We start from the raw sequence: 21812 nt of genomic DNA on the forward strand, positions 1-21812 counted from the left end.
AGGGGACCCCCTGGACTGACATGCACGTAATGAGATCCCCATCAATATACAACATTCTCCCCCGCAGCCGGTCCGCCATCTAGTACCCAAGGGCCATCTCTTTCCGCAGCTGCCCTTCCTCCGCCCATGCATCGCCTTCTGTCCCGTGACTGACCAGCCCCTTCTCGTTCTTCATCTCCTGTACTGTTGTAATGAAGTCTTCTACCGCCTGAGGGTTGATCTGATGGTGTACAACGACGCGCTCGGCCATACCTCCAATGAGCGGGTCCGGGAGCTGCAAAAGCCGGGCGTGGACATCCGCAGCGGTGAAGCCGAGTCGAGACGGGTCGAAGAACACCTAGAGGTCAGCTTTGTTGGTACACAGAAGGCAGAACAGACCATGTTGGTATCCACCGGCGCGAGAATATCACATCCCGCCTTCCTCAGTCCGTCCGCTAGGCGAGTTGCCAAAGCGTGTGTCCCCGCTAGCCGAGGAAAGATGTTGTCAAGTGCAAAGTCGGCAGCGGCGGTGCACATACCGACTTGGCGAACACCTCCGCCAAACATCTTGCGGAACCATCGTGCCCGATCGATCATCTCCTTACTGCCGACCAGTACGGATCCGATGGGTGCTCCGATGCCCTTGGATAGGCAAAGCGAGGCCGAGTCGAAGGGTGCGAGCAGCTCAGTCATTCTGCAGAATCAGCATAGTCATTGCGTATCCACCGCCGCAGCTGCCACTCACACTGTCTGTCGGTCTGTCTCGCTCGTAGCATCTAGCCCCCGCTCCTCGATCACCCTGGCCGCCGTGTTCCACATCCGCGCCCCATCGCAATGGAGGGTGATATCGTGCTTCTTGGCCACCTCGCCAATCTTGACAATCTCCTCCTGGGGGAACACCATCCCCGACATCGTGTTCTCGAGGCAAATGAGCCGTGTTGGAGCGTGGTGGATGTTGCTACCGAGTTCAAGCGCCTTCTCGATCTCCTTTGCAGTAAGGTATAGGTGGTTGGCAGGGAAAAGCTGGTGAGTGGTAGCTTGGCTGAACATGGCTATCCCACCAGCTGGGTCATCAGCGGGTGTCCACAGATCTCGGAAGAGAACGAACCCTCCATCTTGTGCACATGAGCTCGGTAGTCCAGGATGACACTGTGAGGGGGTTGCTTCAGATGGGCTCGGATAGCAAGCTCTGCTCATCAGTGACCATTCCATTCGTCCCAGTCGGTTATACTCACGATTGGTCATGGTGCCACTCGCAGCAAACAATGCCGCCTCCTTCCCCGTCATCTTGACGATCCGCGCCTCGAGTTCCCCAGTACTCGCATCCTCGCCATATACGTCGTCACCTCGTGTAGCTCGTAGCGCAGCGAGCATCATCTGGTCAGACTGTATTGTAAGGGTATCACCTGCTCATCAGCACCATCTCCTCTGGCCTTTCAATGGTTCAACTCACTGCGAAAGTCCCTCTGGATCTTCTGGAACTGCTTTACATTCGCCTCGCCGCTGATCTGGGCGGTCACCTCGCTATCCTCCCAGCCCTGTGATGCTGGTGCTACACGAAGCGATGGGCTCGGCAAAGCTGAGGCTGGGGGAGTAGGTAGTGAGTCGGTCATGGTGGCGAGATATCTCCGAGGATGGGAGCACGTGCGAGCTGATACCAGTGCGACGCGCGAAGTGGACGCGGTGGAGGTGGGGATGAGGGGCGATAAGATGGCTCTGAAAGCGGTGGTCGGTCTCCGGGACATGCGGTACGGACCTATATACAGAGCGGATACGAAAGGGGGAGGGGATGAGGATGGGTCTCTACTTATACACAGTTCACAAGCTGTCTCTATCGGCTTACCCGACGGTTGTAGTGTTATGGCCAAAAGTGCGAACAAGATGGCCAATTCGAGTGGAGGTAATGGCCAATTTCTGGCTCTGACGCGATAAGGTTCCGGCCGAGACCGGACTAGGTCCGCGAACTGCAGAGTCTAATCCCAAACGGCGCACAGGCAGATCATGGTCATCGCATGTCGTGTAGGATAATTACGCAGTGTGAGGTCCTCAGCCTCAGTGGCTTTCGCACATGCTGCCGCCTGGCTCGCAACCGATCAGAACTTCTGTCGGTCCTGATGGTCACGTGACTTCGCTTAACTCGCCAACTTCTGGTCCGCGATCATGTTTGTGCGGCCGCGGTGAGCGGTCTTGCCCAGACCCATCGAAGCAGCGTGTGCATCCCCGGTACACTCTGCTTAATTCCACATTAGATACCGACACATCTTGGCCGCAGGCTCGAGATGCTGCTGGACGAGTAAAGCTCGGTAGCTGAACACTGAGCGCCGCCACCCTACAGCGGGCAATCCGAAACTACATCCTACAGTTATGGACCTGAGATATGAGGGTCGATGCTCGTGCATACCAACAGTCTCAGATGGGTCCAGCTCGTCTCCGTGCGACGACTGGCATGATGACCACATCCAGCTGGTCCAGCCTGACGGAATTCGCTAGGGTTTCAAAATTGTTTCAGATTGTGGATCTGCATGCCGGCATCAAAACTTTGACTGGTCTGGCAGTCCTGGCCTCTCGCCTGCCCTCTCCAGTCATCATGATGATTGTATACATGGGAGGAGCGGTGGCTAGGCGCTAGTATGACTCTACTTGGATGCTACAGACTAGATCGGTCTGGTTGTGCGCCTCTTCCCCTCACCTGGCACGCTCAGGATGTCGGCACCCCCGCTCAGCTCCTAAAAGTTCATCAATCAGTACCATCCCACGCCGCAGTACAAGGCAATTCCCGCACGACAGGGATAGCAGAATGTCAGCTTATGAGAGAAACGTCCAGATCCTTGGCTACGAGTCGGCTGCCTCGCGTGACCGCTAGTCCGCGTCACTACTCCTATCCTCGCTGTTCCGACTCCGTCGTCGATCTTCGCAATTACCTGGCGAGAGGGCCTTGGGGCTGGAGCGGGGCTTAGGGATGAGGTCACCGGTCACCTATTGATTCTCCGGCCTGGCCTCAGCTCCTGTCAGCATTGTAATGCCAAGTTCTAGCATCATCGGAGGCGATTCCAGTCTGCCACTAGTTGCCGAGAGACAATCAGGCCTCAGGGCGCGACCGGAAGACAGAAGCCCATTTGCTTTAATTAACCCGGGACCCGATGTCTTCCTCTGTCAGAGTATCGTGCCGGTGGAGCGATTAGCACGTCGAACACGCTGCCGCTCCATCGCGCACAAGGGACGGTCTCGGCATGCTGTAGTCGTACTCCAGTAACGCTACTCGTGTCTCGTAATATCCGTCGGGACGCATAAGGACGCATATTGCTGAGATCTCTGTACACACGGTCAACCACAGCGTATTGGCCGGTCGGCCCGGATTGCGCAAAGTCCGAGCTGCGTGCTCCAGTCTTGTGCCGTAACCATACCGTATCTCCAGGGACGATCTTGCCAGTAAAGTTACACTGATAACGTCAACTCCGTACTGAACAGATCGTGCCTGAGCTATACATACGGTATTGCGTGAGCCTATCGTATATCCTTGGGGAAACCCCTTTTTCTTCTCTCGAGAAGTCGCCTCCTGTTGATTCGATTCCACCGCCAACGTGGGACTGGTGAAACGTATAAGATGGGACCAGCCAATCCCTCCGGGTCCTCAACATCCCCTCCTACCGACTCCGGAAACCGCGAACATGAGATTGGTCTATCTCCTTTTCATCGCTCTCTTCTCGCTCGCCTGGGCGCTTCCGCCCCTCAAGCAAGCGACACGTTCCCAGATCGTAGACCGTGTGGCTTCTCGACCTCAGAGGCGGCAAGCGCAAGCTTCTGCGGGCATCTATCCTCTTTGCCAGGGCTCAAATGCTCGCGGAACGGGACAGCAGAACGCTGTCTCGGATGGTATCAAAGTCGACCCAGTGAGTGATAGTCTTTCTTGCCACCATCGAGGACTCGGCACTGATGATGTAGAATGATACTCCCAAAGGGACTTTGACAGCCACCAGCGCTTTGGACTGCGCTCGGAAGTGCTTTGCCACGTCAGGATGTAAGCCTCCGTTATACAGCTCATTGTGCTGCCGATCCATGCTCGTTGACCACAATATGTACTGACTTTCCAGGCAGAGGAACCAATTATGATCGTGTCGCCGGGACTTGCGTGTACTATGAGTCCGTCACCGCCTTTTCGCGGAGCACTTCCATCACAAGTCTCTACCGCTATAGGTCGTGCTCTCAAGTCGCATCTAGTACAGGAGGTAAGCAGCTGAGAATTTGCAAGCTGAGGTTCAGTTTCCGATCTGTCTTGCTGCGAGTACTTCACATCATAGGTGATGCTGGTTCAGAGGCTATCAGTATCGTTCTTCACCGACAATACTGTCGCACTCGTAGCGGGAAGAGAAGGATGGAGGCGAGAGTAAGGTGGAGTCGTAAAGAAAGGACAATGAGATGAACATAGCCCGCGCAAGTATAGGCAATTAGTAGATGCATGGGCATACTGATTTATTAACCAGCGCCACCCGACGTGCTGGCAGGGTGCGATATGTACCAAACTCGGGTTCGGTCGAGCAGACTAAGCAATGCTGTGACCCATGAGGGATTTGTTCCTGAACCCCGTATTGAACTGTAACAGCGAGCTGCGCTCATTAGCTCATAATCCAGTCTCGCCTATGCATTCTGCTTCTGAACTCACTTGATGTCCCTGACCCATCCCGTTCCGCCTTCGCTCCTCTCTACGCAAGGGATGGGGTATGGAGATTTGGAGATGACAACTGATTCTTTCGGCCTGAGGTGGCAAATCTGCCGTCCGTCTATTGACAGTTCAGCTGGAGAGCGGGAAGAGGTCGAGATCTGGCCTATCAGCGTGAACCACTTGCCTTCTACCGAAGCATGACATACCTCGAGCCGCACTGATCCCCGACCTGGCAATACGACGGTCCGGAAGCTCAGACTTCTGGGTGCTATCGGAGTGAGCAGGAATGCGTCTGTTTCGGGATGCGATATAGGTCCGCCCGCAGAAAGAGAGTAGGCAGTCGAGCCGGTCGGAGTGGAGAGGAGGAGCCCGTCAGCCTGCGACAGTCAGTATATGATCCATCAGAGAGACATGAGGACCTACGACTGCTTCTGTGAGGTGCTGCTCGTCAAAGTATGCATCTATTACGGTGAGGTGAGGATGCTGTCCCCGATGGAGCGTGACCTCGTTCATGACCTGGATACCAGCTTGGCCGACTTTTGTGTGAGCCAGGCAATAGAACAAGCCTCGTCCGGAAGAGCACGGCTCACCGATTCCAGTACAAGGGAGTACCTCGCCGTCTGCCGACAACGGCGTACAAGCCAATCGCATCCTTTGCAGGATAGATACTGGCCCGTTGAGGGTCATCTCCAACGCGGGAGCTAAGGTATCGATATCTAGATGATCAGCTCCGGCCTTCATACGTGATGACACATCTCGCCAGATAGCATCGAGCAGAAGCAGACTAACGGAAGGGCAGCAGGAACCCCAGCGTCCCCATTGAGAAGCTCAATACCGCCGGACATTCCCCTCCAGCGAACAGATGTGACACATGCAATATCGTCCCATCTCCTCCTATTGTGACCACCAAGTCCGTACACCGCTCCAGCAAAGGCTCATCCCCTTGCTCCACCACCGTCAACTTATCGGCGTGTGAGGGATGATCGCGCGCCGTATGTGGCTCGACGAGCAGGTTCAGGTGCGGTGCCGTCTTGGCTAGGTGGCTGTACACATCAGCCATATGTGCGACAGGATCTAAGAGGTGAACACATACGATAGGACAAGACCCATAGCCTGCGTGGTACGCTCGTCGTCCGGTTTCTGGACGAGGAGGACCGTTCGGGGCGGGGACGTCCACCGAGATAGCTTCTGCCTGAAGTATCAGCTGATCAATCAGGCTGTTCGGCTCAAGCTGAGAGACTGACGGAGGAGAGGCCCTCTTCATAGCCATGGCCGATGATTCCGCGTGTTGTCCCTCCTCGCACTGGACCAAACGAGGCTTAGTCCTGCCAAGTCAGCTCAAGATCCACCGCCAGAAAACGGTGCCTTACGCCTGGTCGCAAGTGGCAAGATGTGCAACATCCCGCAGGCGATGATAGAGCCGCCGTCTCACGAGTGCTTCCGTTTTTCTTGAGAGGGACGCGAGGTGGGCTCGAGGGGTTGCTGCAAACATGACGATGATGTACGGTTGAGGAATGTGGAGCAGATTTTCGAAACTCTTTGTTGTCGTCTCGACTTCGCCTTTCTACGGGCACGCAGCATCACTTCGTCGGCCTCCATAAAGTTGCTGTACTACAGCAGTAACAGAGGCGATAGTTGTTCAACCACTTCCTATATCCTCTATACTTCGAGTAGATCAAGTGGACTGATCAACCGCGCCGATCTACACCTTCATCTCAGCGCCCTTCTCCGATAACGGCGATTCTAGTCCACCTTCCCTCGGCAAAGCACCTACGCCTGACACCTCATCCGCCCGACCCTCGCGACTCGAAGACTCGGATCCCGCCCTAGCCTTCACTTTCCCCTCTCCTCCACCAGCCTCGAGCTCTGCACGCCTGGCGTCGCGCCTAGCCCTCGCGGTCGAGGACTTGCCGAGGAAGGTCATGCGCCCCTCGGACCACTTGAGATAGACGAGAGTGATGACGATGAGGAGCCAGTAGAAGATGTATGCGAGTATGGTGCCGATAGAAGCAGTGTTGTCTGCTCATCAGCTGGGGTCACTGACTCTTAGAAGAGTACTCACTCCAGCCAAGGATCGAGTTGAATATTTGCCATCCCCCGTTGGTCGTCGCTGACCCCACCTCCGGATTCCCGTATGTCAAGTGCCAGACATTGCCGGCCACCTGGAAGCTCCCCGGCCCATCACCTGTCTCGGCCACGTCCCCGCCAACCCCCTTGGCGAAGATGTAGTACTGGAAGAATCCGACCGCTTTGGAGAATAGCCCGGCGCCGATGAGGAAGAGGAGGGTGGTCGAGCCGACGAGGAACCAGTGGAGGGTGGTAGATGAGCCGGTCTTGTAGATGGCGAAACCGACGAGCCCGCCGGCGATGATGCCGACGATGACGGGGATGGGGATAGAGACGGCCGGCTCGGACAGCGAGACACCGCCAACGAAGACGACGGCCTCGAGACCTTCCCGGAGGACGGTGATGAAGGGGAGTAAAAAGAGGGCCCATTTACCGCCCGAGCCGGATTTGTGGTGCTGGTCGACCTCGGTAGTGGTGTCGGTCTGGCGGGTCTTTTGGAAGGCCGCAAAGAGCTTGAGCCGCCATTTGACGCGGGACCGGTCCATCTTGAGGAAGGCGATACCCATGACGTAGATGATGAGGGCGGCGACGAGGGAGAAGACGCCTTCCCAGATCTGTTCGGTATCCGCCCAGAGATTGGTGAGTTTGGTGTAGAACTTGAGGTCAGCATAGACTGCATCCAGGAATGAGTGGGACTTACGACTGCTATGAACGCCGCACCGATAGCTAGGGCAATGATGAACCCTCCTATCGTCCCCGCCCAGATCTGGATCCGCATACGCCTGACCAGATGGGAGATCTGCTTGTCCGCAGCTGCGTCTTCGGTGGAGAGGGTGTCGGAGTGGGGATCATCCTGGAGCCTGGCGGGGGAGTAGGGCGGGCCCTTATCGATCTGGCGCACAGCACCGGTGGTCATCAATTGCTCGACGAACGAGAGGAGGACCGAGACGATGATGGCTGCCTCGACTGTCTCGCGGAAGACGATGAAGAAGATGGGGACGGAGAAGTAGTCGGGCATGATAGCTGCTGCTCTCTAGTGGTAGGGGGTGGGACTGAAAAGAAAGAAGTGGGAAGAGGAAGAGATACCGCTCCGAAGCGTCAACTGCCTCAGTCAAGTTTCGGTCCCTCTAGCTCTGGACCTCTTCGGCCGCATCCTGTCAAAGGCGCCCTAATCAGATTAGCTTACTGTCATACCGTGACTTACTCGCTTCCCCTCTCCAGCTAAAAATACCCCTTTCGGCCGACATTCCACCTCTCTTGCTGCTCCATCTCGACTCTTCCTTCCATCTCCCGCGTCGCTAGGAAGGTAGCAAGATTCTATCCGCATCCCAGAATAGATTCTCATCGTCAAGTAGCCGCGGCATCTCCGTATCTGATTAAGACACCATCATCGACGGTGTCAGCGCCAAAGGCCCTAGCGCGCTCGTTTATCTGATAACGCCGGACAGATTTGAACCGTGCCTGAACGTCGGAGGCAATTTGGCGATCTGGACCGGCCGAAATGATCTTTTGGCTCGCTCCTCTGTCTGTCTGCGCTGCCTTAGCGGCCCTCGCTATACCCGCTGCAGCGACCATACACTCGCTTCTGTCTCTGGGAAGGTTGACAGATCGCCCTTTGACCCAATCTTCGGCCGGACTCTAGCATCGCAAAACGCCTCGACAGGCGTTATACAGTTAGAAGCACAGCGAGGCATTTTCGAGTCGCCCTCCAGCTCGAGCTCCAGCTTCATACCTCTACCTTCGATCAGGATACTTATCGACATCATGATGAAGATCACAGCGTTCACGGTGCTGGCAAGTACCTTGGCGGCGGTACAGGCAGCCACGATCGAGCATTGGTGGAACATCACCTATGTAGACGCGAATCCGAACGGGGTAAGTCTCTCCTCCTATGCGGGCCCGTCCGTGCCTGGCTTCCAAGCGCTACGCTCTGCTGGGAGCGCGCCACCGGCGCTCCCTGGGTCTCGCTCTGGCTAAATTCTCAGCTCTACCCCAGACGAGTGATCGGAGTGAACGGAACATGGCCGTAAGCTTCCTGACCCCATTCCTCTGGTCCCTAGGTGATGCCTCTTGCTGACAGCCAGTCCCCCTCCTCTTATCGCCACACAAGGCGACAAGCTCATCATGCACACTACCAACTCTCTCGGGGATTTCAGTCTCGGTACCGCACTCCACACACATGGAATGTTCTTCAACGGGTCGAATTGGGCCGATGGGGCGGTCTCGACCACGCAGTGCCCTATTCCGCTTAACCAGACGATGAGCTACGTGATTGATACGAGTCTTCAGGTCAGTCTTTCAATCAAGGTTTGAAATGAGGCCCGAAGCTGACCAGATAGACCGGGACATACTGGATCCACGGACACCACGAGGGCCAGTACACGGATGGTCTCCGAGCTCGTCAGTCCCAACGACCCTGTAGCATGATCGGTACTGACGACTTCAGCTTTCATCATCCAGCCGAACAATGCATCCGGCAGATCGGACAATCTCAAATGGGATGCCGAATACACGCTTATCGTTTCTGACTGGTACGCCTCCCTTCCCCTATACTCTCAAAGTGCCAAGGTAGATCACTGATCTTCAGGTACCATGAGGAGTACGGCAAGCTCATCACCAACGAATTCCTCACTTGGAAGAATCCTACCGGTGCCGAGCCTGTCCCTAGTCAGTCTTTCTATTCAGTACAGCGCCGAGCCCAGCTGATCACTTAGAATCTGCCCTCATCTACGTCGCGCAGGATGACAAGTACCTCAGCTCCAACACAGACTTGATGGCTGGCAAGGGTGTTAATGACGATGCGGCCTTAACCTTCGAGGCGGGCAAGAGCTACCGGGTCCGAATCATCAACATGGCTGCTCTGGCTAGTGAGTCTGCCGTTTTACCTGCACTGTTCGGACCTGGGCTGATCGAGCAGTGTTCTACATCAACTTTGACCAGCATGACGTCCAGATCATCGAGACGGACGGAGTGGAGATGGAGCCATACCCCATCGATACGCTCACTATCTCCATCGGTCAGCGATACTCGGTGCTCGTCACCGCCAAAAACAGCACGGATACCAACTACGCCCTGAGCATCAACCAGTCTCCGGATATGTGAGCTCTAGCTCTTCTAATCTTTTCTCTGGAGTCAGGCTGACCTTCAGGTACGATGTTATCCCAGATGAGCTCGTCCTCAACAATACCATCCAGCTCGTCTACAACGCGTCGGCATCCCCGGCCGCTTCGGTACAGATCGATGCGGCGCCAGTCCTCGACGATACCAAGTTTGTTCCTGTGTTGAAGCGGGAGATGATTGGCAAGACGGTCGAGTTCAGGCTGGATGCTTACTTTGACGTGAGTAGCTCTTTGCCTGTAGCGGTATCTGAGGGCTGACTGTGCAGACATACGATGACGGTACAAATCGCGCATCGTGTAAGTATCGCCCAACTTCGGAGCAGGAACGCAAAGCAGCTGACACGATAGTCAACAACGTCACCTACCAGATGCCCATGACCCCTTCCATGTTTACCGCCCTCACCATGGGCAACAACTCATTCCTCCCCGAGGTATACGGCGCGCAGACCAACGCGTTTACATTCCCGCACATGAGTCAGGTCGAGGTCACCATTTTCAACTGGGACGCTGGATTCCACCCGTTCCATCTTCACGGGTAGGTCCCTCTCGACCGCAGAGTACCGCGCTAGAGGAGGAGCTCACCCGTCAGACACGAGTTCCAGGTGGTTCACAAGTCGTTCGACGTGACGTCTGATGACCCCGCTATCAACCCGCTCTTCAACGAGACTCAGTCCAATCCCGCGAGGAGGGACACGGTCGTCATCCCGCCTTCGGGGAGTGTGACTATCAGGTGGATCGCAGACAATCCAGGAGGTGAGCCTTCACGGCGCTACTTTTGCAATAAGCAGAGCTGATCCCCTCTAGCCTGGCTCTTCCACTGTCACGGTACGCCTCCCTCGCTGAAAGCAGTACTTGACCCCAAGCGCTAAGCTAATCCCATAGTCGACTGGCACATGTCATCAGGTCTCGCCGCTGTCTTCATCGAAGCCCCAGAAAAGTTCCAGCAGCAAGATAGCACGATCCCTCAATCGGTATATGACCACTGCAAGCACTGGAACATGGCCACGTCGGGCAACATTGTCGGGAAGAATTCGACGACAGACTTTGCTGGTCAGCCATGGGGTCCATTCCCGCTCGTCATGGTGAGTCTTCCCTTTTGTCTTTGGCAGACATCAGGCTCATGAGCAGGGCTGGACACCGAAAGCTATCGGAGCACTCGCAGCTTGCATCATCACCTTCCTTATTGGAGCAGCGAGCATCATCTTCTATGCGTCCGGCGAGCTGGATGAGAGGGAGATCGAGGATGAGCTGAGGTACAAGGCCGAGGCGAAGAAGTCAAAGAAGAAGCTCTGGAGTCGGATAGCACGGAGGGAATAATAGCGCGTACGGTGATAGATAAGTATGTATCCGGGTAGAAACTTGAAACAAGGCGTCTTGTCAGTATGGGAGGTCCCACCTGTGGGGACTGTGATTATGTGCTGTCAAAGCGCTTCATACTGCGGTACATCTACTTCTTATCTACACGTAAACCCGAGAAGACTCTGCATCAATCAGTCATCATTCCTGGCATTCCAGCGAGGAACTCACGCTTTTACTCCAACCGATCATCATAAATCATCTCTACTGGCTTCCGCTCCCCTCTCCAGACTCCCCTCGGGTCATTCAGATCCGCCACCACTTCCCTTGCCGCCGTGATCATCCCGCTCGGTCCGCTGACGTACACCTTGATCTCCCCGCCCGCCGCCTGCGCCGCAAAGTCACGGGTGATCTGGTGGATATCCGGCCGAGCAGAGTGGTCCAGGGTGGGCATGTTGGACCCCTTCTCGGCCGATGACGAAGAGGAGTCCGAACGGTCAAAGCACGCGTTCTTCTCGGACGGGCCGGGAGTTTCGGCGGATGCGGGAGTGGAGGGAGGTGAGCGGGTAGAGTAGACTGTGACGCGAACACGAGGAGACCGACGGAGGAATTCGAGCTCCGGCGCGATCCACTCTTCATCCTCTTTCCGCCTGACCGCCCAGACCAGGTGCAGTATCCCTTCGCCTTCTCCCCGCTGCGCCAGCTGCATCAAGACGGGCAGTACGAATGTGATCCCCGTCCCGCCCGCCACGCAGAGGATGTTTGAAGTGCCCGAGACGCCGCGCATGATGTCGGCGCCGTATGGACCGGTGAGGATGACCGGGGTCGAGTCGCCCTGGAACGCCGTGACCTTCTGGGTTTCGCCCCGTTTCGCTCGGATGAGGTACGAGTGGCGTGGACCGGGGAGGGAGAGAGGGGTGAAGGGGTGGGATTGCCAGATGGAGGATTGGGGGAAGGTGAGGTAGAAGTGTTGACCGATGGCCCAGGAGGTGGGGTTGGGGTTGATGAGGTCGATCCGGAGAATGTCCTCGCCGTAGTGGGTGATTTTGGAGGGAAGGGAGGAGAAGACGCCGCGTCCGTCAGGTAAGAGGTGGTAGTGGATGAGTGCGGTACGACCTAGGCGGATGGCCCGGTCGATACCCCACAGCAGGATGGAGGGGATGAGGAAACACCCGAGAGCGGACCAGTGGGCGTAGATGGCGCCAATATAGAGCATGGCGAGGACATAGTGCGCCTTGCGGAAGAATTCGTACCCAAATGCTCTTTGGGCTGTACGAGTGGCCAGACCCCAGAGCAGCAGAAGGAAGATGAGAGCAACGACGCCCCAGATCATGTAGGTCTGCTTGATCCAGGTGACAGCGACCGATGGCTGGGGTTGGTAGAACCGGATCTCGACGAGACACCAGCCGATAGTGTGGAGGACGGACTGGAGGAGGATGATGTGACCGGTCCAGCGGTGGAGGAAGTTGAAGTGCTGGTAGGGGACGCCGGTGATGACGGAGAGGAGGGATTCGCGCATGACGAGGAGGATAGAGACTGGAGTGAGGGCGTAGGCAATGACGCCGATGCGGTCCGACCATGGTCCGAGGGAAGAGCGGGTGTTGTACACCCCCGGCATATTCTTGACGGGGGTGATCCAGCTCTTGTAGACGATGCCAGCGAAGGAAAAGACCGAGAGGTAGGTGATGATGAGGGCGAGGGCTGCGATTTGCAGGCGGGTGGTGCGGCCAAACAGGAAGCGAAGGGGCCGAAGCTCAGGGAGGAAGTGGCGAGTAGTGAAGGAAGAGATGGTCGCGCCGAGCCGAGATTGGGACACCCTTGTGCGGTAGAGAAAGCCCCATACCATCAACCCGCCGATGATCACCGCCCACATCGCTCCCATGTACAGCATCCCCACATCATGCGCCCAGTAGACGATGTCGAGGTACTCGCAGCTCCCTGCATCACTGGTGCAGGGGATGACACGGTCCGCATAGCCCCAGTGAGGCTCGAGACCGGCCGCATCGTTGAAATCCTGGATATGTCGAGGGGAGATGGACGACATGGTAGGGGGATTTGCTCGAGCCGGGGAAAAGGTGAAAGAAGAATCAGCCGAGTGATGGGGGTATAAGAAGTAATGCCATCTTCTCGGCGGCCCTTCTAGTCTCTGTCGCCAAGGTGCATTGGCCAATGCAATTACCCTAGGAAGGGGTTTGGAGTAATGGCTCTGTTCTGTGCGAGGAATGTTGATCAGCCAATCAGATAAAGCTGCTCAACTGGTTGAGCCCTTTCTGAAACCGCCGTAATATCAGGCACGCACCAGTTTCAAAGGAAGGGTAAGAGATGGACAAGCCATTAATCAAGCTGGTCTTGGTTACACTCTCTACTCCAACTCCTGCTCCCAGACCTACACACAGCTCGACTTCTTCTCACCTCCCCTATAAATCAGCAAGACATCAGCCAAAATGGACCACTCCATGTCTAGCATGTCCAATTCGAGCTGCCAAATGACCGTTCGTTCGATTTTCTCCTCGACGACGGTTCTCGCTGACATATCAGATGCTGTGGAATTGGGACCCTATGGACACCTGCTACCTCACCTCCTCATGGCACATCACCAACAACGGCATGTTTGCCGCCTCCTGCATCGGCGCCGCTCTCCTCTCCGTCATGCTCGAAGCCCTCCGGCGCGTCAATCGGGCATATGACAGCTACGTCCTCCGCCAACTCGCGGCACTAAACACTGCCAACGACTTCAAACCTATCCCTCGGCGAGCGACCGCTCCTCAGCAGGCGGTCCGGGCGGTACTGCACGCGGTGCTCTTTGGGCTGGCGTACATTCTCATGTTGATCGTAATGGCGGCGAATGGGTACATGATCATCAGTATCGTGCTGGGCGCGGGAGTGGGGAAGTTCTTCTGCGACTGGTTGGCGCTGGACGGGGACAGTGATGTGAAGAGGGATGAGTGTGTAACGGTGTGCTGTAATTGATAGTATGTCTACTCTGTTGTTCAGCGCGTCTTGCTTCGAGGAGCGCTGACATCCAGGTGTTGTAGTCAAGTTGATCGAGCGGCCTTTTTTCACGTGTACATACCGGCCATGATGTTACATCTGCCTCAAACACGCTCAAACGATAGCTCTCGCCTTCGTTCGCCCCGTCCCCGCCCCTTACCCTCGAACATGCTCGAAAGTCTGACGAAACATACTTACCGCTCATCCTTTGAGAGCTGAGGAGTTTAAAGGGGCTTGAAGGGGCCTGAAGGGATGTCCTGACAGGCGCTTACCACTGCTCATCTAGCCGCCCACTTTAGCTCCTCGCTGTTATTCTCATACCACTGCAAACATCCCTCCAACCCACGTCACCTCCCGCCCCTCCCATTACCTGTCCCCATCCTTACCACCCTTCTCCCACGGCCAGGCCCATCCACACCGCATCCAGCATCTTCCGAATACTCATCTCACCATGTCTACGGACGTGTCATCCCCTCCCACCACTTCTGGCTCGTCCAGGACCCAAGCAACCTCGTCGGATGCAGCGAGCCAAAAGGAGCTGACCAAGGAGGAGCAGCTCGATGAAGCGATACGAAAAAGGCAAGTGACAGACTCGAAGCGAGTCGCAGCAGATATTAGGCTGCGCGCGGCGAAGGAACTGGAGAAGGCGGAAAAGCTCGAGGCGCAGGCTGCTGCGCTGGATCCTAAAACTCAGAAGACTGATGCCACCGCGGCTAGCACTGGCTCGGAGGCGCCAGCCAGTACCAAGGATCCAGATACAGCAGGCAGCGAAGCAGACACCAGCAAGAGCAAGAAGAGCAAGAAGAGTCAGCAGAGTAAGCAGAGGAAGAGCAAGAGGGCGGACGAGACGGAGGAGGAGCGGCGGAAGCGGAAGGGGCTGACGACCGGGGGAAGCAGCGGCGCGAGCCAGACGGGGGCGACTGCGTCAGGGGCGACAGCGAGTCAGACAGGGGCCAGTGGGACGGAGGCGCCAGCGAGTCAGACGGCAGCCGCAACTAGTAGCACGGCCGACTCATCAAGGACGGAAGCCGAGACGGCGGAGGCTAGTGAGAAGAGAGCAAGAGATGTACGAAAGAGGCTGGAGAGGAAAGCCGCAGCCAATGGGATCACGACCGAAGAGCAGACGCAGCGCGATGACGAAGGAGCTGCGGAGAAGCAGAGGCGGAAGGCTGACAAGGCCAAACGAGCTGCTCTTCAGAAGAAAACGGGTGATGCGAGAAAGGAGCAGAGGGACGCGCGGACGGAAGAGTGGGAGAGGAGGAAGAAGGTCAAGCCTGATGATGGAGGGACTTCGGCAAGCGGGCCTGAAGCGACCGCGACGACCAGTAGGCGCGACTCGGCCATCGATATAACAGGGGACGCCAGCTCGACTGCTGCAACTTCTGGGGAGACGAGGCAGAGTAAAGATGAGCAAGAAAGGAGACTTGCAGAGGAGAAAGTGCTGGCTATGCGCAAAAAACGGGGGGCCAACGCTGAGGCAAGATCAGCTGCTGCAGCGGCAGCATCAGAAAACAGCACAGCTCAAGGTGGGCCCAGTGCTTCGGCCACTGAGGTGACTCGCAATCCGGCCACCACCACAGCTGGGCCTGGAACGGACTTGATGTCTGGCGCCCGCTCAGGTTCCACCCAAACGAGCACTGCTGCGGGCGATACGACTACAGCTGCGAAGAAAAGCCGGAGGCCGACAACGGGCGCAACAAAAACCGGCAAGAGTCGCCCCGGTCGCCCCACTGATACCGCAATGTCCGGCAAGACGACTGCCGATACGCAGGCCGATACGCAGTGGCTGGGGAAGGCCGCAGATACTCTGATCGATTGGAAACTCAAGTGGTTCGGTGCCGAAGGTGAGTGCGCTCGACTAAAGCTCACAAGCTGTTTGACGTCTTTTGCTGACTAGCTAGATGAAAAGTCAGTGGTAACCGACTGGAAGCCCTGCAACAAGGCCGTGGCGAGCGATTTTTCTACCATGCTTTTGACGAACGGCATGACGCTGGGCACAATGGTCCGGGATACTACCAAGCGCGACAGCGACATCATCAAGCTGATCAATGCGAAAACCGCATACGAAACACTCGGCACGACTTGGAACGCCAGAAAGGTTCCAGGTGATCATCCCTTCACCACTCAAGGGGACCGCGTCAAGCAGAGTTTCAAGTCAATAGCCTCGTTGTGGACCGCTGGCGGCACAGCCACGTCTCCGTGGGATACTTCACCTCCGGTCGGACCGACTGACGCTCCGTCGGTCCTCCCAGAAGATATGACTACCATCAATACGTCGGCGGTGCAGACTCTTGACTCGGAGGTTGCTAAGCGCGTGAATAATGTCATGGTGAGGTATTTCAACGAGCAGGGTAAGCGGCTGGCGGAGACGGCGGTGACGGGGACCGCCCGTACTGGTGGCGGAAAGAGCTCGAGGGCCTCAGGGACTTCAAGATCCGGAAACGGAGGCGGACGAACCGATACAGAGCGGGATGAAAAGAGTAGGCGCAAGAAGCGGAGCGAGAAGAGAGAAAGAACGGGCCAGACCACTGGAGTGCCACCGTCGAAGTCGAAGTCGTCGGCGGCAAGCAGTACGGCGGCGTGAGCTTAATATTGTACATACGCAATTCATGTATACCCAGTGCTTGTGCCAAAGAACTCGGGCCAGATGACTACGTCCACACCCTTGCGGCGCTGGGCGGGGAGTAGGCAGCTCCAGAGCGGGAGTCGGCTTGTCCATGGCGATTATTCGTATCAGCAGATCAATCTCATCAGTGCTTTAGATCCCAGAAGATAGGATCGTGCATCAGCGGCGAGCTCCTTACAATCTCCTCAGGATGGCATTTCTCTGTCGTGCTGTACTTAGTAATGACTCACCTAGCACCCAGCACCTAGCGTCTACTCCGCCATCTCGCCTCGCCCTTGCCCAAAGCATCCTGCTCTCCTGATTCACTCATTACTCAGTATACCGGGCCGCATCTCTCTGTCACGGCCGGACGCGGGCGCAATCTGTGTGCAGACCTTCAAGACATCCACCAGACATCGAGAGCGAATCCCGGCAATGCACCGGCAAGACATGCATTGGAGTCCTTTGAATCGCTATTCGCTTCGGCGATGATCAGACCGGTTATCACACAGGCACAGACAGGCACGAACAGGCACGGCCCTATGTACGTAAATGCGCCATTTGGGCGATCACCTAAACTTACCCAAAGAGGAGAATACCTCCGTCGTAATCAACGTAATTGTCTGTGGTTACTGAAAGTCAAATCTCGGCTCCTTGAAAGTGCGACTCCTTGGACTTGACATGACTCTGAAAGATTGATGGGGGTGCCGGTAAAGGACAGAACCATGCTCAGGTTCGGCGCTCGGCAGTTCTCGGCCCCCGCGGAAGGAAGATCGGGGGAGGAGGCGGGCCCAGAGCAAGGTATTATTTAGTGACACTAGGTCCCACCCCGACCCCCCTTCCGCTTCCCCTGCTTCCCACTCCCCACCTCCTCACCCTTCAGTTCCTCCTCCGCCTGTCTGGGCTCTTCACTTTCCGACCGTAGTCCGGCACTCATCATGCTCATCAGATACCTCCTCTCCGCCGCCTCTCTCGTCGCTAGCGTCCGAGCGGCATGTGGTGTCCCCGTCCTGGTCGCCCCGACCAACGGCGCCGCCCTCACCAACAGCCGGGTCTCGCACTCGGCCTACTCGACAGATCCAGCTTGCAGAAAAATTTTCCTTTGGTATGATGGGTCGATTATCAGCTACCAACAGCTCGACGGTGTCGGGCCATCCTTCAGCATGACCGGCTCTGATCTGCTCCGAGATGGTACGCATACCATGTACGTCTCGGTCACTGGACCAGATGCCAATGGTCAGGATCTTCCCCAGGTAAGCCCAGACCCGTCTCGCTCCTGCACGAGTACCCTCATTGAGCTGAGCAACAGGTCGCTTCCGCTCCCATCACCTTTACAATCGATACCCGCCACAAGTGCGGCGTTCCCGTTCTTACGGCTCCCACCAATGGCGCTTCTCTCACCAACAGCCGGGTCTCCCACTCTGCCTACACCACCGATGCAGCCTGCCCCAAGCTCTTCTTGTGGTACGACGGCAAAATCATCAGCTACCAGACGCTTGGCGGTGCCGGTCCCTCTTTCCCCATGACCGGTTCGGATCTCCTTCAGGACGGGACCCATACCATGTACGTCTCGGTTACGGGACCAGACGCGAACGGCCAGGATCTGCCTCAGGTAAGCCTCTGTCAACCGTACGGAGGCATGACTTGGGATTGAGCTGATGTCCAGGTCGCTTCAGCTCCCATCACGTTCACCATCGATACCCGTCACAGATGCGGCGTTCCCGTTCTTACCGCTCCCACCAATGGCGCTTCCCTCACCAACAGCCGAGTCTCCCATTCTGCCTATACCACCGATGCAGCCTGCCCCAAGCTCTTCTTGTGGTACGACGGCAAGATCATCAGCTACCAGACGCTTGGCGGCGCCGGTCCCTCTTTCCCCATGACCGGTTCGGATCTCCTCCAGGACGGGACGCATACGATGTACGTCTCGGTTACGGGACCAGACGCGAACGGCCAGGATCTCCCCCAGGTAAGCCCAGACCCATCTCGCTCCTGGACGAGTACCCTGATTGAGCTGAGCAACAGGTCGCTTCCGCTCCCATTACATTTACAATCGACACCCGTCACAAATGCGGAGTACCCGTCCTGACCGCCCCGACAAATGGTGCGGCTCTCACCGATAGTCGGGTTTCGCACTCCGCCTACACTACCGACGCTTCCTGCGCCAAGCTGTTCCTGTGGCTGGATGGGAAGATCATCAGCTACCAGACCCTCGCCGGTGCAGGTCCGTCGTTCCCGATGACCGGCTCGGACCTCTTGACGGATGGGACGCACACCATGTACGTCTCGGTGACCGGTCCAGATGCGAGCGGCCAGGATCTGCCCCAGGTAAGCTCATAATCAGCGCTATGGAGCGAAAGATGAGCTTGTGTTAACGTCCAGGTCGCCTCTGCCCCGATCACCTTTACGATCGACACGCGTCACAAGTGCGGCGTCCCAGTCCTCACCGCTCCCACAGACGGCGCCGCCCTTACCGACAGCCGGGTCTCGCACTCTGCGTACACTACCGACGCTGCATGCCCAAAGATCTTCTTATGGTACGACGGCAAGATCATCAGCTATCAGACCCTCGGCGGTGCCGGTCCCTCCTTCCCCATGACTGGCTCGGATCTCCTCCAGGACGGCACGCATACCATGTATGTCTCGGTCACCGGTCCGGATGCAAACGGGAACGACCTCCCGCAGGTCGCTTCTGCTCCCATCACCTTCACCATTGACACTACCCACAAATGCAACATTCCGGTCCTCACTTCCCCAGCGGACGGAGCGGCCTTTACCGATTCGCGAGTGTACACCTCGGGATACACCACCGATCCGCTTTGCAAGCGCACTCTGGTCAACCTTGATGGCCAGGTGATCGGCTACGATGATCTCGTCGGCGCGGGCGCGGCCAACGGCTTCTCTCGCTCTGATCTGCTCAAGGACGGGTCGCACACCATGTTTATCATTGCTGCGGGAGCCGATGCGGACGGCAAGCAGTACTACACTGCACAATCCGCTCCCATCACGTTCATTATCGACACCACTCACAAATGCGGCGTCCCCATCCTCACCTCACCGGCGGACGGAGCGGTCTATACCGACTCGCGGGTGACCACTTCGGGCTACACGACCGACCCACTCTGCAAGCGCACGCTGGTCAACCTTGATGGCCAGGTGATTGGCTATGATGACCTCATCGGTGCAGGCGCGGCCAACGGCTTCTCCCGGTCTGATCTCCTCAAGGACGGGACGCACACCATGTACATCATTGCTGCGGGAGCCGATGCCGACGGCAAGCAGTACCCTACCGCTCAAACCTCCCCCATCACCTTTACCGTCAACACCGCCGTGCCGTGCGCTGCGCCGGTCATCCTCACTCCCCGTGTCGATACCGCCCAGGCCGGCCGGCAGCTCTTCATCACCGGTACTTTTGCCGGAACCGAGGCGTGCCCCAAGGTGGCCTTGTCTATCAACGGGGTGTACCAGGGTCTGGTGGGGACGTCTGGGACCAACTGGGAGTTCTACCCTCTGGTAGATGCAGATGGGGTGTACACTATCTCGGTCGTAGGCAAGTCGAGCGAGGCGGCTGAGCTCGACTCGGCACCTACCACTCGGGACGTTACCGTCAACCAGGGTGTCTGTCCTCAGCCTGTCCTCACTCTTCCTGTTGCCGGGCAAACACAGTCGGACCGGTTCATAGAGATCCGAGGGACCATCGCGCGTCCCGCCGATTGCCCCTACGTTGCTCTCTACATCAATGGTGTCAACGTCGCAAGCGCCACCATGGACGGGTCCAACTTTTACTCCAACATCCTCGTCGAGGAGGATGGACCGCACGAGGTCTACGCCCAATCCAAGTCGAATGTCGCCCAGATCTACGATTCGGACCTCACCGCCGCGGACCGTCATACCGTCACCATCTCTCCGGCTCCGCCTACCGTCTGCCCCGCCCCTGTCCTCACTTCCCCGGTCGACAACTCGGCGCAGAATGGTCAATCCATCACGATTACCGGTACAGCTACCGGCAGCCGGGTCTGCCCCGATATCCACGTTGCAGTGGACGGTGGATACCCGCGGGCCGTCGTCATTCAGCCCGACAACACCTTCAGTACCACCTGGCAAGTGACTTCCGAGGGGGCTCACTCGGTCACTGCCTTCACACAGTCCAGTCAGTCGGACTCGCTCAACTCGCCAGTCGTTTCGGCCGCTGTACGGATCTACGCCGAGCCCTGTCCCGCACCCGTTCTCATCTCCCCTAAAGCCGGCGAGACATCCACCACCCAGATCTACTTTTCGGGCACCCTCGACAATCGGCCGGAATGCGGCAAGATCGAAGTCTATATGGACGGGAACCTCATCTATTCCACGGCGACGAGTACGGCCGCTGGACCCCGGCGGAAACGAGAGCTCGTCACCTTCGACTTTAACGTCCCGACAGCCAGTCTTCCGCCAGGACCTCACAATATCTATGCGGTGGTTACCGGTGATAACAATGGGGTTCAGACGGCGCCGGTTCCTATTACGGTGGCGAACAATGCTGCTACGCCTACTGTATGTCTTCTCCTTTTCGGGTCGAGATGCGGGCAGAGCTGATATTGCAGGGTGGGATGCGGAAGAGAGAAAGGTGTACCTCGGCTCAGACAATCTGCCCGTTCAAGTCCAGCGGTAGAATCGGGTTCGAGGTGAGTCTTTTCAATCCGTCCAAAGGTAGACGTAAAGCTGATCAAGTAGTGCGTGGACGACATCCAGAACAACATTGAGCGGTGCGGAGCATGCGATGGACCAGACTGTACCGAGATTCTTCATGCTTCTCATGTCGCCTGCGTCCAGGCTCAATGTATCGGTAAGTTCTGAGCTGAATTGCAGAGAATCGAGAAGGAGTATTCGCTGACTGCCCTAGTCTCACAGTGTATGGAGGGCTACCTCCTGGTGGATAATGCGTGTACGCCGGGATGGGGTCCGCTGGTCGTGCAGGAGTGACGAGACGTGAGGCGTGAGGTCAGGCAGAAACGATGGTGACGAAAGGGCGATGTTGGAGATCTTGGGATATTGGGCTATAATCTAATTAGGGTTCGGATTTTGGGTATTAGGTATACGCATGCAATGATCTCTC

The 21812-nt window shown here is 57.0% G+C and overlaps 9 protein-coding genes across 9 annotated transcripts; 5 read left to right on the forward strand and 4 right to left on the reverse strand.

Annotated features, from left to right (window-relative positions):
* Nucleotides 1–79: 79 nt before the first annotated feature.
* Nucleotides 80–1592, reverse strand: MKK02DRAFT_36587 (pyridoxal phosphate-dependent transferase; the record flags this gene model as incomplete). The annotated part of the gene is made up of 6 exons (XM_053089452.1): nucleotides 80–337; nucleotides 379–673; nucleotides 725–1043; nucleotides 1088–1168; nucleotides 1215–1385; nucleotides 1433–1592. 6 exons carry the CDS (start codon nucleotides 1590–1592, stop codon nucleotides 80–82), a joined length of 1284 nt encoding a protein of 427 aa, XP_052944909.1.
* A 2055-nt stretch (nucleotides 1593–3647) lies between these two features.
* MKK02DRAFT_32629 (uncharacterized protein) lies at nucleotides 3648–4277 on the forward strand (the record flags this gene model as incomplete). The annotated part of the gene is made up of 4 exons (XM_053088542.1): nucleotides 3648–3869; nucleotides 3922–3997; nucleotides 4071–4205; nucleotides 4240–4277. The coding sequence occupies 4 exons, from the start codon at nucleotides 3648–3650 to the stop codon at nucleotides 4275–4277; spliced, it is 471 nt and encodes a 156-aa protein (XP_052944910.1).
* Nucleotides 4278–4519: 242 nt separating this feature from the next.
* MKK02DRAFT_36588 (NADH kinase) lies at nucleotides 4520–6040 on the reverse strand (the record flags this gene model as incomplete). Its single annotated transcript, XM_053089453.1, has 9 exons — nucleotides 4520–4583; nucleotides 4640–4797; nucleotides 4846–5016; nucleotides 5063–5175; nucleotides 5230–5355; nucleotides 5429–5682; nucleotides 5733–5831; nucleotides 5884–5964; nucleotides 6000–6040. 9 exons carry the CDS (start codon nucleotides 6038–6040, stop codon nucleotides 4520–4522), a joined length of 1107 nt encoding a protein of 368 aa, XP_052944911.1.
* Nucleotides 6041–6341: 301 nt separating this feature from the next.
* Nucleotides 6342–7724, reverse strand: MKK02DRAFT_25538 (putative iron transporter; the record flags this gene model as incomplete). The annotated part of the gene is made up of 3 exons (XM_053087057.1): nucleotides 6342–6658; nucleotides 6702–7362; nucleotides 7407–7724. The coding sequence occupies 3 exons, from the start codon at nucleotides 7722–7724 to the stop codon at nucleotides 6342–6344; spliced, it is 1296 nt and encodes a 431-aa protein (XP_052944912.1).
* A 749-nt stretch (nucleotides 7725–8473) lies between these two features.
* Nucleotides 8474–11142, forward strand: MKK02DRAFT_26117 (Cupredoxin; the record flags this gene model as incomplete). Its single annotated transcript, XM_053087145.1, has 15 exons — nucleotides 8474–8581; nucleotides 8692–8732; nucleotides 8791–8995; nucleotides 9046–9106; nucleotides 9153–9237; nucleotides 9294–9373; nucleotides 9421–9573; nucleotides 9624–9804; nucleotides 9855–10044; nucleotides 10092–10122; nucleotides 10174–10360; nucleotides 10415–10578; nucleotides 10630–10650; nucleotides 10708–10907; nucleotides 10954–11142. 15 exons carry the CDS (start codon nucleotides 8474–8476, stop codon nucleotides 11140–11142), a joined length of 1896 nt encoding a protein of 631 aa, XP_052944913.1.
* A 214-nt stretch (nucleotides 11143–11356) lies between these two features.
* On the reverse strand, nucleotides 11357–13165 carry MKK02DRAFT_36591 (ferric reductase like transmembrane component-domain-containing protein; the record flags this gene model as incomplete). Its single annotated transcript, XM_053089454.1, has 1 exon — nucleotides 11357–13165. One exon carries the CDS (start codon nucleotides 13163–13165, stop codon nucleotides 11357–11359), a length of 1809 nt encoding a protein of 602 aa, XP_052944914.1.
* Nucleotides 13166–13659: 494 nt separating this feature from the next.
* MKK02DRAFT_26189 (high affinity copper transporter) lies at nucleotides 13660–14091 on the forward strand (the record flags this gene model as incomplete). The annotated part of the gene is made up of 1 exon (XM_053087153.1): nucleotides 13660–14091. The coding sequence occupies one exon, from the start codon at nucleotides 13660–13662 to the stop codon at nucleotides 14089–14091; it is 432 nt and encodes a 143-aa protein (XP_052944915.1).
* Nucleotides 14092–14563: 472 nt separating this feature from the next.
* On the forward strand, nucleotides 14564–16800 carry MKK02DRAFT_32634 (uncharacterized protein; the record flags this gene model as incomplete). The annotated part of the gene is made up of 3 exons (XM_053088543.1): nucleotides 14564–15956; nucleotides 16014–16692; nucleotides 16734–16800. The coding sequence occupies 3 exons, from the start codon at nucleotides 14564–14566 to the stop codon at nucleotides 16798–16800; spliced, it is 2139 nt and encodes a 712-aa protein (XP_052944916.1).
* Nucleotides 16801–17655: 855 nt separating this feature from the next.
* Nucleotides 17656–21679, forward strand: MKK02DRAFT_43818 (uncharacterized protein; the record flags this gene model as incomplete). The annotated part of the gene is made up of 8 exons (XM_053092623.1): nucleotides 17656–17970; nucleotides 18027–18329; nucleotides 18384–18686; nucleotides 18743–19045; nucleotides 19100–21250; nucleotides 21301–21381; nucleotides 21431–21542; nucleotides 21600–21679. 8 exons carry the CDS (start codon nucleotides 17656–17658, stop codon nucleotides 21677–21679), a joined length of 3648 nt encoding a protein of 1215 aa, XP_052944917.1.
* Nucleotides 21680–21812: the final 133 nt, after the last annotated feature.

This window comes from Dioszegia hungarica, assembly GCF_025882075.1.
Source record: "Dioszegia hungarica strain PDD-24b-2 chromosome Unknown MKK02contig_8, whole genome shotgun sequence".
Taxonomy (NCBI): domain Eukaryota; kingdom Fungi; phylum Basidiomycota; class Tremellomycetes; order Tremellales; family Bulleribasidiaceae; genus Dioszegia; species Dioszegia hungarica.